The 17,408-nt window shown below is 42.8% G+C and overlaps 1 protein-coding gene across 2 annotated transcripts in view; it reads left to right on the forward strand.

Annotated features, from left to right (window-relative positions):
* The window catches only part of SLC24A2 (solute carrier family 24 member 2), a 225,368-nt gene extending 210,607 nt beyond the window's left edge, over positions 1-14,761 (forward strand). For both annotated transcript variants that reach the window (XM_032880507.1, XM_032880508.1), the window contains 3 exons: positions 845-934; positions 7,785-7,951; positions 14,010-14,761. In XM_032880507.1, coding sequence (XP_032736398.1) covers positions 845-934; positions 7,785-7,951; positions 14,010-14,259 — 507 coding nt within the window. In that variant the 3' untranslated portion in view covers positions 14,260-14,761. The remainder of the gene's footprint in view (positions 1-844; positions 935-7,784; positions 7,952-14,009) is intronic.
* Positions 14,762-17,408: the final 2,647 nt, after the last annotated feature.

Here is a 17,408-nt window from a genome sequence, read left to right on the forward strand (position 1 = left end):
CTTCGTATTGTACACCTGAAACTAATATAACACATGTTCATTATCATTGGATTTTTAAAATAAAAATAAAAGTGCTCATACTGTAAGCCCGAGATGGCACAAAGGCCAGCGCTCAAAGCAGAAATGGACATTATGAGGTCAGGGCTGGAGAATAGGAGAGAAAACCATCCCAAGATCATCTACTCTACCACCTCTGTGGAGAGCAGTGCGCCAGGCCTCTGTCTACTCTAACTCTACAAGAGTGGTTCAAATGTCCTGGAGGGTGGCTGTGTCCTCAGGAATCTATCGAAACTATGGTGATGGCTTCTTTGTGGCTTCTCCCAGTAAGTTGCAAGACAGTAAGATGAACCAATCTTTGGGGACCTATTGGTCCTTCTTGTTAAAAGCAATTAATCACCTAGGCTTTCTGGGCAGTGGACTGCTAGGATACATGGGGTAAAGAATAGAAACCAATTCTGATGAACTCGAGAGGAAAGGAAAAGGAAATGGAGGAAGGCTATGGGGTGGTCAAGAGATTGAGGCCAAGGCTGAGAGACCAGGCCTTGGGAAGGACAGGGACGGGGGACATCTGAGCAGCCAGCAGTAGGAACAAACACTGTCTTCAAGAGACTTCCATCCCAGGAACTAACTTGGTGATGATTTGGCTCCAACCAACATTCCCAAGAGAGAATCTTCCTGGCCCAGCTTGACCAAGGGTAGGCAGGGCCTTTTGAGTGCTGAGCCTACAAAGATGGAAGGCAATGGTGGGGTGGGGAGTAATGTCTCTGGTGGGTTTAGCTTTGGTCTCTCAGGTCCACCTCATGGATGGCACTGACGCTCCCACCTCTTCCTGGCTCTCTTTCAGTCATCAAGAAAGTTTTTTCCCATCACGTTCTTTGGCTCCATCACCTGGATTGCTGTGTTCTCTTACTTGATGGTCTGGTGGGCACACCAGGTAAGACCTTGAGAAAAGCATGCATCTGCCTGGTTCTTCTCATGGTTGCCAAAGGTTTCGTCAATGTGTTGCTTCGGGAAAGTGTCAGAATAGTATTGTGTCTGACAAGACAAGGTACATATTCCAGGACTAGACAATTTTACTCCCACTGAACTTTCTCCATACCTCCTGGCCTTTTCTCGTAGTGGGGAGTCAGATCAGCATAATCCTGGACATCCATGTGGAGGAGGTCACCCCAGCTCTTCTTGTCCTCTACAGCCTGAATCTAGGCCTACCTGGATCTGGGAGGAATGTCAAGGTTTTGCCTGACTCCATGGCACTTATTTCCTCTCGGGCAGCCACTCACGTCACGCTTTCACCAGCCTTTCAGACTGGCTCTAGGACAGACCTAGAGACAAAACAGTCTCTTCCTTGAACCACAGTTTGCTATAATGATGATGTATTTTGCTTTTACCACTTTGAACTCAGTGCCAGTCCTAGTGGTCATCACAAGAATAAACTGTCAGGAATTGTTTGTTGTAATGCATGGATGAAAGAATGAAGCACAAACATTTCACATTCCCAGAGATAATAGTGGTAACCATTATTGATTGAATAGATACCACATGCTGGATAATTCACATCACTTGTCTTCATGATCTTGACATTCACCCTGTACAGAGGGACAAATCCCATGAAGGAGCCACTATTATTATCCATACTTACAGATAAAGGAGTTAGGCTTAGAGCTAATAATAAAATTGCTCAGGATCATGTAAGGTTTAAATAACAGAACTGATGTTGTAACCCAGGGCTCTGAAACTCCAGAACCCATGTCTTTCTCCTTCATTATAAACTACACAAATTTCAAACTTCCCACTTGTATTCTTTGTTTGATGTTGTCCTAAATATAGTCCTTTGATATAGTCCTAAAATATACATCATATACATCTGAAAAAGCACTTCTATGCAGGAGACAGACAGATAGATAGATAGATAGATAGATAATTTTTAAACCCTCTTAAATCTCAATAATAGAAAGGCAAGGGGCACCAGACTGGCTCAGTAGGAACATATGACTCTTCATCTCAAGGTCATGAGTTCAAGCTCCATGTTGGGTACGGAGCCTACTCAAAAAAATAATCATAAAAAGAGCAAGCATCTATGGGCATCCTAATGTTTAAGATGGACAAAAGATTTGAATAGATATTTCACCAAAGATATGCAAATGCATAGTAAGCACAAGAAAAGGTGCTCAACATCATTATTCACTAGAGAAATGCAAGTCAGTGCCACAATGAGGTACACTTTGCTCTCACTTAGGATGGCTATAATCAAAAAGACAGACTATAAATAACAAGTGTTGGAGAGGATGTATAGAAACTGGAACCTTTATATATTGACAGTAAGAGTGTGTAATAATGCAGCCACTTCAGAAAACAGTTTGACAGTCCACAAAATGTTAAGCATAGTTACCATAGGACCCAGGAATTCAACTACCTATATACCCAAGAGAGATGAAAACATCCACGCAAAAATGTATACACACAGCGGCATTATTCATAATTGCCAAAGAAGTGGGCACAACCCAAATGTCCATCAGCTGATGAACAGAAACACAAAATGTGGTCTATTCGTGCAATAGGATACTATTCCATAATCAAAAGGACCGAAGTATTGGTACCTGGTACCTGTGAATGAACCCTTAAAATATTATGCTAAATGAAAAAGCCAGTCACAAAAGATCACATGTTGGAATGAGTCCATTGACATAAAATGTGAAAAACAGGCATATCTACAGAGACAGAAAGATAATGGTTGCCTAGAGTTGGGAAGGCTGGAGGGAAAGGGGAATGACCGCTAATAGGTACAGGGTTTTTTTCCTGGGATGATGAAAAAGTTCTAAATTTAAATTATGGTGATAGCTCTAGAATTCTATAAATATGCTAAAATATTCAGTTATATATACAATTTAAGTAAGTGAGTTTTATGGTATGTGAGTTGTATCTCAAGAGAGAGTATTGTTTCAGAATAAACATAAATGCACTAAATGTGATGATACTGCACTTAAAACACTGCTTGGTGACAGGCATATAGTATACACTTAATAAATGTTAGTTAATATTATTCTAGGACCTCAAAAAAAATAAAAATAAACATAAACATAAGGGGCACCTGGGCGGCTCCATTGGCTAAGCATCCAACTCTTGATTTCAGCTCAGGTCACAGTCTTAGGTTTGTGAGATGGCGCCCCGTGTCAGGCTCCACATGTGGAGCCTGCTTGAGATTCTCTTTCTCCCTCTGCTCTTCCACTGCCCCCTTCCCCGCCCACTCGCCTGCACAGGCTCTCTCTCTCTCTAAAGAAATAAAATAAAATAAAGTAAACATGAGATACTACTTCACAACCACTAGGATGCCTATGCTCAAAAACCTAGACATGTTGATGAGGATGTGGAGAAACAGGACACAGGACTGAACACATTTACCAAAACTACAGAACTATACACTTTTTTAAAGGATGAGTTTTACTGGATGTAAAATTAGACTTTGCTGTATGTGAATTACACCTTAATTTTTTTTTTTTTAAAGAAAGAGAACATATAACATCATTGGGGGAAAACCACCGGAAATGTCAATTAGTATATCCAGTATTATTCCTACAAGATTCTTCATCTTACCCCTATCCTAGTTATTTTATGATGTTTAACTTCAGATTATTCTACCTGGATATTTCTAAAAACTGTGATCCCGGGAAGAAGTTCCACTTGCCCCAAAGTCATGATTTCCCACATTCATTGAGAGTCATTTGCCACCAATATTGGCCAGAAATCATACCTCAGAAGAGGAGCAGCTTCTCAGCCACCAGATTGCCAGGCTAGAAGGACTGTTTGCCATTTATAACATGTAATGGTTTTTCTTAATAACTATTTGTATTCCTTCATGTACTGATAAAGAAAAAGTGGTGGGTTTTTTTCTCACTTGTTTTCTAGATCTCTCTCTCTTTAGCCATTCTAGAAAACATCAATCTAGAGACTTCCATCTTTTTTTGTCCTTTTGAAAGATTATCTTAATTCCACACTCTTGCTTCTTTTTCATTCTCTTATAGAAAAATACAAACACAATGGTTAGAGCAATAATAATTACCAAAAGGCCCAGGAATATAAAGTATATAAAGAGAAACCTTGCTTTCTAGTAATGAATGAGAGGGTTCCCTTTCTTTTCTCCTATAGAAATGCTCTTCTCTTTTAAGACTTCCAGACAGCTGATCAAAATAGCAGGTTCTGTTCTAAGAAGTCTAGCTCTAATTCTGTTGCTTGTACTTTTGAGCTATAAAAGCCAGAAAGATAACAGATGCACCATTTAGTGCTCAACTGTTTTGTTTTCCTCAGTCTTACCAGCAGTAAATGCTCTTTAATATCATTATTTAGCTACTGTTTGGCTAAAAATAAATGCCCTTTACATAAGCTGCTTCATGCATTTTTTCCCTTAGTTTTTGTTACCTTTTATTGTTTTTGCATCAAAAAATTAATAAATTTCTTTTTTTTAAAGATTTTATTTATTTATTTGACAGAGAGAAACGCAGCGAGAGGGGGAACACAAGCAAGGAGAATGGGAGAGGGAGAAGCAGGCTTCCCTCTGAGCAGGGAGTCTGACGCAGGGCTTGATCCCAGAACCCTGAGATCATGACCTGAGCTGAAGGCAGACGCTTAATGACTGAACCACCCAAGACCCCCAAGAAATTAATCTTGTGTGATGAGAACATATAGTTAAAACCCATGGGAGAACTTAATTCTGGGAGTCAGATACAACCTTGTATCTCATTTCGACAATATGACATTTTTACAGTTCCTCCTTAAACCAAGGCAAGGAGACACATCCCGCAATATTCAGAGATGCACTGGATTTGGGTTCTGAGTAGCCCCGCCCCCATCTACTTCCACTAGAAAACAAAGGAATTCCGCCCCTCCCCCCCAAGAGACTGCTGATGTCCTTTCTAGCTCTAACTTAGCTGATGCCACTGATTGGATCAGCCCTGTCTCATCCCTGTGCCTGTCATCTTGCCTCTAACTCACCAAAAGCCAAATGCAGTGAAACGTTCTTAAAATGAGCTTAGGAGACTAGCTCTCCATCAGCGAAAGTGTTTCTAGGAGCCGCACAGATTCATCAGGAGTTGGATGGGCAATAAAAAGCCTTCATTATCCTGGGGATTTCCCACATCAGAGGCTGATGTCTATTAACCAGCTTCGGTCTCTGCAGCCAGAGCCCAGTGCCTGCCATTTGATAAGTCAGAAAGAGAAAGAAGTAGGGTCTGAGTTAGCATAGCTGATATTTATTGACTATTTCTACCTGACGCTATGCTGTTTGCTCTGTCTCATCATCACAACAGCTCTGAGGGTAGATGTTATTATCCCCATTCTACAAAAGAGGGAAACTGAGGTTCGGGGAAGTTGGCTTCCAGGTACTGGGAGCGGCAGGCGACACTGACACCCAGGTCTCCTTGTATCCACGCCATCCCTGTTAACCACCAAACCACCCCTCTTCAGTCTCTGCTTTTCTTCTGTCTGTAGAGCCATTCGAACTCTAAATATAAGTGTTATTTTAAAATAGTCACTGCTTCAGAACTCCCTCGAGGAATCAGCCTATTTATTGGGGATGACAGTCATTCAGTCAGCATTTTCAGAGTCTCTGAAAGTGTTTAATTCCACATCAGACCCAAAAAATAGGTCATCAAGAAGAGGTCGGCTCGAAGAGGGCACTCCTGTGCAGAACTCTTACTTAATTTTCTTAGGAGAATTGGTGGAAAATATGCCAGTAAAATCACCTAAGTGTACAGATTGACTGATTTATTCAGCAAATGGGTATTGAGAGTGTACTAAGTACCAGTCAATATTCTGTGAATTAGGGAGACCATAGTGATCAAAGCAGTGATTCTGTTCACATGGATTTCCTTTATTTATTTATTTATTTATTTATTTTAAGATTTTACTTGAGAGAGAGAAAAGGAGAGAGCGGGACTGGGGGAGGAGCAGAGGCAGAGGGAGAAGCAGGCTCCCCGCTGAGCAGGTCTAGATCTCAGGACCCCAGGATCATGACCTGAGCCAAAGGCACTCACTTAACGGACTGAGCCACCCAGGTGCCCCCATGGACTTCCTTTTTGATGGAGAACAGTGACTCTTTGCTCCATGAGGACAGGATAAAATAGATGCTAGACAGCCTCTAGAGCCAACCTGACCATCAAAACAAAATTAGCTACCAACTCTGCTTTTAAGTTAATGGAAATAAAGCTATTACTAATAAGTCACAGAAGGTATTTAAAAATGAGTTACATTCAATTCCCTAAAAACCCTTATTCTTACATGCTACTCTGGCCCTCTGAACTTTTTTCTAAAAATGACAAATGTCATCAAGTAGGCTATTGAAAACATTAGTTTTAAAGTTTTCAGAACTGCAGTTTGCCGACTCCAGAAAACACATAAAGCTTTTGAAAGTCCCAAGAAGACTCTTTAAAAAGTTGCTCAAGAGAATGGAGAAGCAAAAGAATCGAATCGAACAGAATAGAATAGAATAGAATAGAATAGAATAGAATAGAATAGAATAGAGGGCACCTCCAGCTAAGGCTAGACCAGCTGTCCAAAATAGACCTCCTCGGTGTTAAAAGGCAAAGACTAGGGCACCTGGGTGGCTCAGTTGGTTAAGCGACTGAGTCCTGCGTCGGGCTCCCTGTTCAACAGGGAGTCTGCTTCTCCCTCTAATTCTCCCCCATCTCATGCTCTCTCTCTGTCTCACTCTCAAATAAATCAATCTTTAAAAAAAAAAAAAAAAGGCAAAGACAGAAATAAAACATAATAAATGTCCCCCGTTGCTTTTCAGTAATGCTATACTATTTGTAAAGGGCTTTTCCACAAATCATCTTTTTAGTTCTCCCAACCAATGTAAGATAGATATTATCATCCCCACTTTAAGTATAAGAAAGCAAGGATCAAAGACATTACATAACTGGTTAACTTAACAATAGGTCAAGTTCTTAATAAATGCCAAAGCCAGACCTTGGATTTGTGATTCCCTAACTGCTGGTTTCTCCACAGCTGCCTGACTGATTTATAGTCCTGTATTACCAAGCCCCAAAAGACTCCAAATCAAGTTTCCTATGGAAACAGTAGTCTGAAAGTGTTTGAGAGTGGGTTACAGACACTAGGAGATGGCAAAAGAAAATGGGAACACTGGGTGTCCATCCTTAACCTTCAGTTGTTAATCCAAAGGCAAATCTGAGACAGGATTTGGTACCATTGTCAGGCACTGGCCCCTGGAGCCAATGGCCAGTTGAGTTTTAGAACTCCCTTCTTCTGCCTCCCTTGCTCAGTGCCCACAGACATCACATAGAGCCTGCATTCAAGCCCTCTATAGCTCTTTCCTGAGATTATCTGTTTAATCCTCCTGTGAACATTCCTGATCTCCTGGGTCTGAATATGGTTAACGAATGAACTCCTCTACGGTGCTGATACGTTTACTCTTCTTTATCATCTCAGACCCCCAGCATAGTGGAGGGATTATTTTAAAGGGAGTTGTGGGGCACCTGGATGGTATAGTCAGTTAAGCATCTGACTCTTGGTTTTGGCTCAGGTCATGATCTCAGGGTCGTGAGATCGAGCCCCACGTCGGGCTCCATGCTCAGTGGGGAGTCTGCTTGAGATTCTCTCTCTCTCTCCCTGCCCTTCCCACTTACGCATGCTGCTCTTGCTTTTTCTCTTCCTCTCTCTCAAGTAAATAAATAAAGCTTTCTTATAAAGAAAGGGGGTTGCATGAAAATGTTTGTGAGTTTGTTGGTTTTGTGACTTCAAACACTTATATGTGTCCCTGTCATTACTTTCAGGTTGGAGAGACCATTGGCATTAGTGAAGAGATTATGGGTCTGACCATCTTAGCAGCTGGGACCTCCATCCCTGATCTTATCACCAGTGTCATAGTGGCCCGGAAGGGACTTGGAGACATGGCTGTGTCCAGCTCTGTTGGAAGCAACATTTTTGACATCACTGTGGGGTGAGTAGAGACAGCTCCATGAAAGTGGACACACCAGCTTTGTCTTCTGGCTTTGTCTGGCTTTGTCTTCTGAGAGGCTGTGAAGACACAACCAGGATCTCTGAGCCCAAAATTAACCAATACCAATAAAAAGTAAACACTGGGAGTACCGTTCACTTACTCCATTTTTCATTTTCAGAGAACTTAATGAAGAATAAGCTATCCCTAGGTAGGCAAAAACACATGCCTGCAAATGGAGTGGATATCGTAGGAAATACTTTAGGAATTTTGCTTATATAATGGCATGGGTTACAAGTTAAGAATATTCGGTATTCAGGTATGATGGAGATGCTGTGCAGTTTTCCTGTATTTTTTTCTATATTCTAATTCTAATTAAAGTCCCCACCAGCCTCGGATGAGATTTTGGTTTTTTCTTTTTTTTTTTTTTAAGATTTTATTTATTTAATAAATAAATTTATTTATTTATTTACTTATTTATTTATTTACTCATCAGAGAGAGAGAGAGAGCATGTGCGCACAAGTGGCAGGCAGAGGCAGAGAGAGAAGCAGACTCCCTGCCGAGCAAGGAGCCCGAAGCAGGACTCGATCCCAGGACCCTGGAATCATGACCTGAGCCAAAGGCAGCGGCTTAATTGACTAAGCCACCCAGGTATCCCGAGATTTTGGATCATAAAACAAATTGGAACAAACATAGGCCCAGCAAAAATATTCTATCGCCTTTGGAAAAGGCTGGCAGTTTTGGCATTATTATTTATGTATGCTGGTAAAGATATTCTAAGTTTCTCAGGAACGCCTGGGTGCCTCAGTCAGTGAAGCACCTGCTTTCAACTCAGGTCATCATCCCAAGGCCCTGGGATCAAGTCCCACAGCCAGCTTCTCCCTCTGCCTGCCTCTCCCCCTGCTTGTGCTCTCTCTGACAAATTAAAAAAAAAAAATCTTAAAAATAAAAAATAAAACAAGATATTCTAGGTTTTTTGAAAGTCAAAAGATGAGATCTATTCTTACAGCTAAGCAATCTGGAGTTCTCAATACGAATCATCTCTAAAGTGGGTCAGACTGGGACACTATTGTTTCTGTCATTTCATTTAACGTGTCTGAAGTAAAAGGAGTCTGATAAGTAATGCTGAATGAGAACCCCTGAGAAAGGAAGACATGGGATGTGATCCTTATGTTCCCGGAACTGAGCCCCTGAGACTTGAATTTAGAAACTATGGATCTACTTTCGCATTGAACATCTTGCATATTATTCTCTTATACCTTTGTGTTGGCTGGGTTTTCTTAGTGTCTGCTTTGTGAACTCTATGTACATTTTTATTCCTTGAAGCCACACAATGATCCTATGACATACGTATTATGATCCCCACTTTTCAGATAAGGAAACTGAAGGGCACAGAGTTCACAAAACCAGTGAGACAGCTGGGATTTGGGCAGAGTCTGTGCCTTCCACCGTGACACTCTGCATAAAACACTGCCCTGAGCTCCCACCATCTTAACCACCTTTGGATCCCAAAGGATTCCTCTCCTGCCATATCTCCTTCCTTCACAGGCCCCTCTCACTCAAGATTCCTTCCCACATGTCTGTCTGGAAAACTCCCAACTTACCCTACCAATGTCAAATCCCAGCTTCCCGGATGCCCTTGGGCCTGACTGGGGGCTCTTGTTCCTGGGAACTCTCTGCAGATCAAGCTCTTATCATGGTCATGTTTATCAGTCTGCAACAGCTCCCCGTAGCCTCAAGCAATCCCTAATGCACCGTGGTGACTTCACAAATGTTTGCAGACTGACTGACTGAATGTATGAATGAATGCCTTAAAAGGTAGCTGTTTGGAAGGAAGGGGGTCTCTGGTAGAAACAGTGTTTCTCAGTTGCACTGATTACACATTTAGAGTAGTTTTTGTGGTCAGTCTCCTGTAAAGAGGAAAATAAAATGGCTTAATACAAAGAGAAAATCCTACGAATTAGGGAAAATCGTAAGGCCCATAGGTCATCTTTTTGAAAAATAAATATTCTAGGGAATTACAAGATGCTTATGTTCATTGTTCTTAAATTGTATATATAGTCACAGGTTACAGGGAAGTGTAGGGAAAGTAACCCCTAACACTACTACCCAAGACCAACACTTAACTTTTGTATGGTCGCTTTCAAATATTTCACATTTTCTTCCTGAATATTCAGTTTTGTCCTTTTGGAGGGCTTTTTTTTTCCATTTTAAAGCTGTTTCTGCCTGGCACAATGTAGGCATCTGTTAGCTAATTAGTAAATCAACTATTTTTCTAAGTTTCTTTGTAGCTCTCATAATTAACAGCTTATCACTTCAACGTATTTCACCGCCGCTTTCCTAAGGCATACGGGAGAAGAATGAGGCACAAACAAGTCAGCTGTAAGAGAGAGGGAGCCAGAGATGACAGCTGGAAGGACTGTCGCCCTGAACAACTCCTCAGTCCCGTGTTTATTAGATACAAGATAGCAAAGGAGAAGAAAAGAAGGTTATAGTTATACACGTCTAGTACCTAGTACATCTCGTGGGTAAACAAGGAGGAATGTGAGTCATTTGTTGGTCACAAGTTTTAGAGATAAATGAAGTAAACAAGAGGAGTAAGGTGTGTCTGGTCCCGCAGCAGGGTTCTGTAGTTGTGCAAGCGCATTTAAAGGGATTACCTTAGCAGGAGGCTCTCAGAGGGTCCGGGAGATGATGGAAAAGGGAAGCGGGCGGGTTCCACCCTGAGCAGGCCGGCGCTCCCAGCTGCCCAGCTTCAAGGACAGGTATCATCCCCTCCACCAGAGGCCTGCTGCTGGTACAAGTTTTTCTCAAGGTCATCTTTAAGCATGCTTGCATGACCAGTACAACTCCTCATTAGTTAAAGTTATAGTTTAAGCAGTACATTATTCTGAGGGACAGCTACATTTCACCCTGTTGCATTTCAGTTTAGCCACAATTTTTTTTTATTTTTTCCAATTTTCAGCAATTGTGGGTACTTTGATGAAAACCTTCATGCAGAAAACTTCCTCTTATAATTACTTTTATTAGAATAAATTCTTCCAATAAATATTAATGAATTAAATGAGCATTTTAATGGCTATTGATGTATACTTTTCCAAAAAGAGTTTATATCAATTGATGAACTTGTAAGCAATATATTGAGCATAAAAGATATTTCATAGTCTTGTTGGCTTTTGCTTTTGCTTATATTAATACATACTCATCGTAAAAGATTTAGAAAATACATATAAAACATAAATAAAAATCAATGATAATACACCACTCTGTTTTAGATATATATAGTTCAGAATATTGAAATAACATTGCCTTTTTTATGTTCATCCTTCATTTCAACTATAGAATTTCATCATGAGTATTTGCCTATATCATTATAAGCTTATGATTTTTAACGGCTATATGACACTACTTCAACTTAAGAGTTTGTTACTTAACTAGTTTTTTTGAATTAGAGATTAAGGTATCCCCAATTTCTCACTACTCAAAGTAATACAGAAAAAATGATCTTTTTTTAAAAGATTTTATTTATTTACTCATGAGAGACTGAGAAAGGCCGGGAGAGAAGCTGGCTCGCCACTGAGCAGGGAGCCTGATGTAGGACTTGATCCCAGGACCCCAGAATCATGACCTGAGCCGAAGGCAGATGCTTAACCATCTGAACCACCCAAGCACCCTGAAATGATCATTTTTCTGAATAAAATTACATTTGCAAGTTTTATAAATATGTATATTTCAAATATATATTATTTATGTATTTAGGAGCAAGAGAGAGAGAGTGAACATGGGCAGGGCAGGAACAGAGGAAGAGGGGGAGGGAGAGAGAGGGAATCCCAAGCAGGCTCCATACACAGAGCAGAGCTAAACCTGGGGCTCCATCTCACAACCCTGAGATCACGACCCCAGCCAAAATTAAGAGATGCTTATTCGACTGAGCCACCCAGGCACCCCAAGATTCTTGCTCCCTGACAATAGAACTGGTAGATCAAAAGGAATGAAAAAATGTAATTTTTCCAAAAGAGGGTTTTTACCTATTTGTGGTGCCATCCAGCACAACTTCACTTTATTTGGATACGTACATGCACACATGCATGTCTCGCTTAATAAGAGTACAATGGTTTTGGTCTTTTCGTCCTAAGAATGGGCAGTATGGAACAAGAGCTCCCCAGGACAAGTCCCTAGTGGAGGTTTTCACATTTGTACTATCTCCTCAAAATACACTTCACCCCAACACACACACATACACACACCCCACTCCCTCTTTCCCTAACTTTCCATTACTGACAGCAGGATGCCAGGGCTCCCCCCCACCCCACCCCCACTCCCCGCTGAGAGCTGGAACTGCACCTTGTGCCCAGAGCTGGCCTGTGGAACCCCTCCCCTCCTGACCTGATGCAGGAAGTCTGCGCCTCCCAACCGGCTCTAGTGAGCAAAACACCTGTACTGATTGCCATGAGGCAGTTGCATCAATCACTTCAGCTTGGCCCAGGTTAAATATGAACCCAGACGAGGCCTGTATGAGCCACTCAAGGGCTCTGCCTTCACCTGCTCCCTCCAAGGGAGGAGTCCAGATATGTAAACTCACTACCCCTTTCACCTCATTATTTCTCTCAAGCTATTTGCTTTTCCTCTCAAGACCTTGAGCTTCAAAAGAGAACCTCTTCTTTCATTTCTCTGAGGTCAGACCAAAACCAAATCTCCCTTAGCCAAAGGCTAAGACCTTTCAGAAGCTTCTTCCAGCTTGGTGGCTGTGTGCATGTTTCCCCAGCCAACGTTCCAGCATTAGGCTCAACGGATAGCACTGCGTCTCACCCAGCCACCTGGAGATGCGCAGGCCATGTGGGTCATGTGTTGTTGGCCATTTTCTTCTCGCTCAGAGTCCTAACTCACTCCCAGGGTGCACCTGACAGTTGGCTTTTCTGATGTCTTCCAGAATCGCCACTCTAGATAGAAAACAAAAGATGTTACCAGATTTTTAGAAGTCAAATACAAAAGGACAGAGCAGGTATAAAAATACGTAATAACGTTTTTTTAAAAACCACATCACAAATGTAAGATACTGTCTTCCTCAAATTTTTCAGGAAGACAAATTTTTAGTCAAAAGGTTGTCCCATCTTTTCCGAAATAAATCTCAGTCAGCTAAATCATGTATCATTTGTTTTCACTGGCTGGTAGATTGTTAATTAAGTCATTGCTATTCCTTGTCTCCATCCCTAAATATAATGTTGCCATTTTCACCACTGGTTTCTATGCCTTTTCTCCATTTGTCTGTTCCTTCTCCTGTCCTGGACAAATCTTCCAGTTCACCTTTTTAGGGTAAGAAAGAAACACAATTATTTCAAATCACACTCAGAAATCAGCTGTGGTGGTCATACTAGTCTTTTGGAGTACGAGTGTGGCTCAGTCGGAGAAGCGTCTCACTCTTGGTTTTGGCTCAGGTCATGACCTCAGGGTCTTGGGATCAAGCGTATGCTGAGCTCCGAGCTTGAGATTCCCTTTCCCTCTCTCTCCCCCACTGCCCCTCCCCCCACTTATGCTCACTCTCTCTCTTTCTCTAAAAATAAGTAAGTAGAGACACCTGAGTGGTACAGTGGATTAAACGTGGGACTCTTGATTTTGACTCAAGTCGTGATCTCAGAGTCCTGAGACTGAGCCCCGAGGCAGGCTCCACACTCAGTGTGTGATCTGCTTAAGACTCTCTCTCCCTCTCCCTCTGCCCCAACCCCACTCACTCTCTCTCTCTAAAATAAATCAAACTTTAAATAAATAAATAAATAAATAATTTTTAATTTTAAAATAAATAAATAAAATCAACTGCAGTGGTCACAGCTCTGTTCTTACTCAACCCTAGAATGAATCCTCTCTTCTCCCGAATTCAGTCGGGAAATAGATAAAGGTTTTTGAAGGTCACCTGACTTCCTTATGTGATTTCCTGGGCCAGCCTCACCCCAGTCATAGTGAACCTAACCAGACACCTCCTCAGATTACAGATTCCAAGAAGCTGATGCTACGCTGTATGGCTTCTTCAACATGTCTGACCGCTCCCCCATCTATCCCTCACAGGCTCCCGCTGCCCTGGCTCCTATACACCATCATTCACAGGTTCCAACCAGTGGCTGTCAGCAGCAATGGCCTCTTCTGTGCCATCGTCCTCCTCTTCATCATGCTGCTCTTCGTCATCCTCTCCATTGCTCTCTGCAAATGGCGGATGAACAAAGTGCTGGGCTTCATCATGTTCGGCCTCTACTTTGTGTTCCTGGTGATCAGCGTCCTCCTAGAAGACAGAATTCTTGTGTGCCCTGTCTCCATTTAGTAGGAAAAGCCATATCTTGAGCTAACAGCATGGATGGTCCCTCCCCACCCTGGGTTCTAGGCTCCTTGACCTCTCCAGAGGAGGCAGCTGGCACACACAGCCATGGGCATTTCAGAGCGTCCCTCCTTGGTGGATTTGAGGATGGATGGATTCACGCTGGGCCCACTCATTTCACAAGCTGCTGCCAACCTTGCCTACTGAAACAGCTCCACACAAGAGACCATGCAAGAACCGTCCATTTGGGGCTTCTCTCCATTTCACCACTGACAGGTACTCCTCGCTGGTCGGAGGTACATTCGTTGTAATGATGCAAACAATGACAGAGGTTCTTTCTCTATATACGTACAAAATATACAAATTTTAAATAGATGCACATGAACATACCCCTGCCTGTTCCTGTATTATACCTCTCCTTTCATACCTATAGAGTAATACATACCTGTATACAAAGAAAAAGAAAAATTATATATATATATATAAAATCATCACATATCTATATATATATATATAAACACAAATGCATCTTTTCAGGGATAGCTCTAGTATATTTATAGCACCTATTTGAAGAGGAGCATCAACCTTCAGTCAGAGCTTTACCTCTTAAGTGCAAGAGGTAAACTAACAGAATCATTGCTGTGACCTTCAGCCTACCTTGGACTTATTGGGATCCTGCCTGGTAAGGCGCATATTTTAGAGAAATCTGTTGCAGGAGGGAAGGCTTGGTGGAGAGGATCTGTAGGGACCCTGAGATGAGACCTCCAAAATATTCCCACCAGTCAAACAGTGAAGACTATCTGCCTACCCCTGCTGGGGTACACTGATCAAAACCCGTGGGTTTACTTGGGACAGACAGATGTAAAACCCAGACTGAGTGGATATTGCTTTGGGGTGGGGAGAGGCAGGGGAAAGGTGACCAGGGTTAGGAGTTTTTGAAAATTTTTTAATATATTGCCCTAGCATGCAAGTAGAAAATATAACTGCAAACCAAATTAGTGTTCTTCTAGGACAATGAGACTATATAAACTGAACCTATATTGTTCTAATGCATGTCTCATTATCATCCAAAAAGGGAGATGGGGGGGGGCAAGTCTAGCTCTGATTGTCATTTAAGCATATTTTGATGCTAAGGGCTCACATATAATCCAAATGCCTGCCCAGAGAGCCTGCCATATGTAATAAGAAATATCATCGAGTAGAGGGGCTCAGTGAAACTTGCCACCTAATGGGAATATAAGGGCGTATGCAGTTCTTTAAAGCATCTTCCAATGTGGTTCATAAAGGGCTTCAGTATCTAAAGAAATCATTATTCCACCAATAGAACTAAACTGATTCTGATCAATATTGCTTGGATTAAGGTAGTTTAGAGATGTTTGGAAAGGCATTTGCACACTCAGCACACTCAGGAAGGTTTCTGAGTCCTCCACCTAGTGGTGCCAGAACCAGGATTTGGTTAAGGCACATGCAAAATCTGTGTCTCTCCTTCCACAGGGACCCCATAAGGGACTCTTTCAAGCGTAGAGTCCACTGAAGACTTCTTCATGCTTCTTCCTCAACCCAGTCACTCCAGGGTTTTGATCTCTTGATTTTGCTCAGCATTCCTGTGACATTTTCATTTCATTCTTACCCCCCCCCCATTCTGTTTAATATCTTGTATGATTTCTCAGGCCTGTGTTCATAGAAAATAAAAAAAAAAACATCGCGGGAGGGGAGGAGGAGGCGAAGTCAATTGATGAAAAATTAGTGTTTCTCATTCCCCCAAGTCATGCTTTCCTTTCAATCAGCTGAAAAAGTAAACAGAGGATGGCCCATTATTCGGCACCCACCTTCCAACCTAGGCGGCCCACGCCCCATACGGGCAACTCTACGGCATGTGTTCTTGTCTCCAGTCTATTGTATCCCTGATGACGCTGTGATTCTGTTGTGGGCATGGACCTCCTCACATGGGGAGAGAGGAGGCACAACTCACAGAGAGCGAGGGAGGGAGACCTGACAGCCCCAGATCAAGCTCAGTATTCCTTCCACGAGACCCCAGCTCCCTCCACGGCGCAGGGCGGTAACAGGCAGCGCGGGTCCGCTCCTCCCCCGCCAGCAGAAAGCGCTTCCGGGCACCGAGGACCTCTGGGAAAATAGGGAAGCAAGATGGCCGCCACAGCGGAGGCGAGCCCCCACACCGCCCCCACCCCCGCTTTGCAAAGTCAGTGGTCAGTTGAGTGAGAAAAGCCCGCATCTTCATCAAGGGCAGGGTGTTGTATTGAGGCAAGAATTTGTGCTGCTTCCTTAGCGGGAAAGAGAATGAATAAGTGAACTTTTTGTCAAATCCTGCGGTGGTTCCCCCACCCCACCCCCGCGCTTTGCTTGAAGGGGAGCAAACTGGGTTACTGTGTGAGTATGTATTATTGGCTGGTCTGTTACCTGAGGGAAGGTGTGGATAGGTGACGTTACCTCAGCTGCAGACCAACTGCATGAAACCCAAAAGGTTGAGGGAGGCCCACCGTAGCCGGGTTCTTGTTCCAGCACCTGCTGACGCTTCCCCGCCTCCGCACTCCTTCCCAGCCATTCCCAGCTCACAGTGAAGACCCACCCAAGCGGCCACAGAGCATTTCACTTGCCTCGGGAGCCCCACGTCCCAGGAAATGCTATGGCTGTTAAAAGTCGCCCTTGAGAAGACAGGATTTATGAGCCTATTCTGGCCTCTGTGAGGAGCACTGAGCACAATATACAATAGCCGTGTCCCCTGCCTGCCTGGTAGGCAGTCCCCTTCCCTGGCCACTGCTGTCCTCAGGATGGGTCTATGAGGTCATGTGTTGGGCTATGCTAAGTCCAGAGAGCGGTGTGTAGAATGCAACAGTGGATCTTGAAAAGCCTTCAAATCTCTAACGTAATTCTAAGAAAGAACTTTCCTGAGCAGGTCATCTCTAACACTTTCCCTGCATGCCTGTATATATATACATGTATAAATATATCCTTATACCAGATCTGTATGTACACACGCTACATCATCACCCTCTGACCTGTCACCCTCAGGATTCAAAAGCAGGGCACATCAAGTTTGTCGTGACGAAGGAAGAGGAAAGTCACACACACCACCAATGTAAGGGAACATCTCTTTCTGATCTCTTAAGGTTTGTTCTGGGCGTGTGTTCACACTA

Source organism: Lontra canadensis, unplaced genomic scaffold (genome assembly GCF_010015895.1).
Source record: "Lontra canadensis isolate GAN:19392208 unplaced genomic scaffold, GSC_riverotter_1.0 scaffold70, whole genome shotgun sequence".
Lineage (NCBI taxonomy): Eukaryota > Metazoa > Chordata > Mammalia > Carnivora > Mustelidae > Lontra > Lontra canadensis.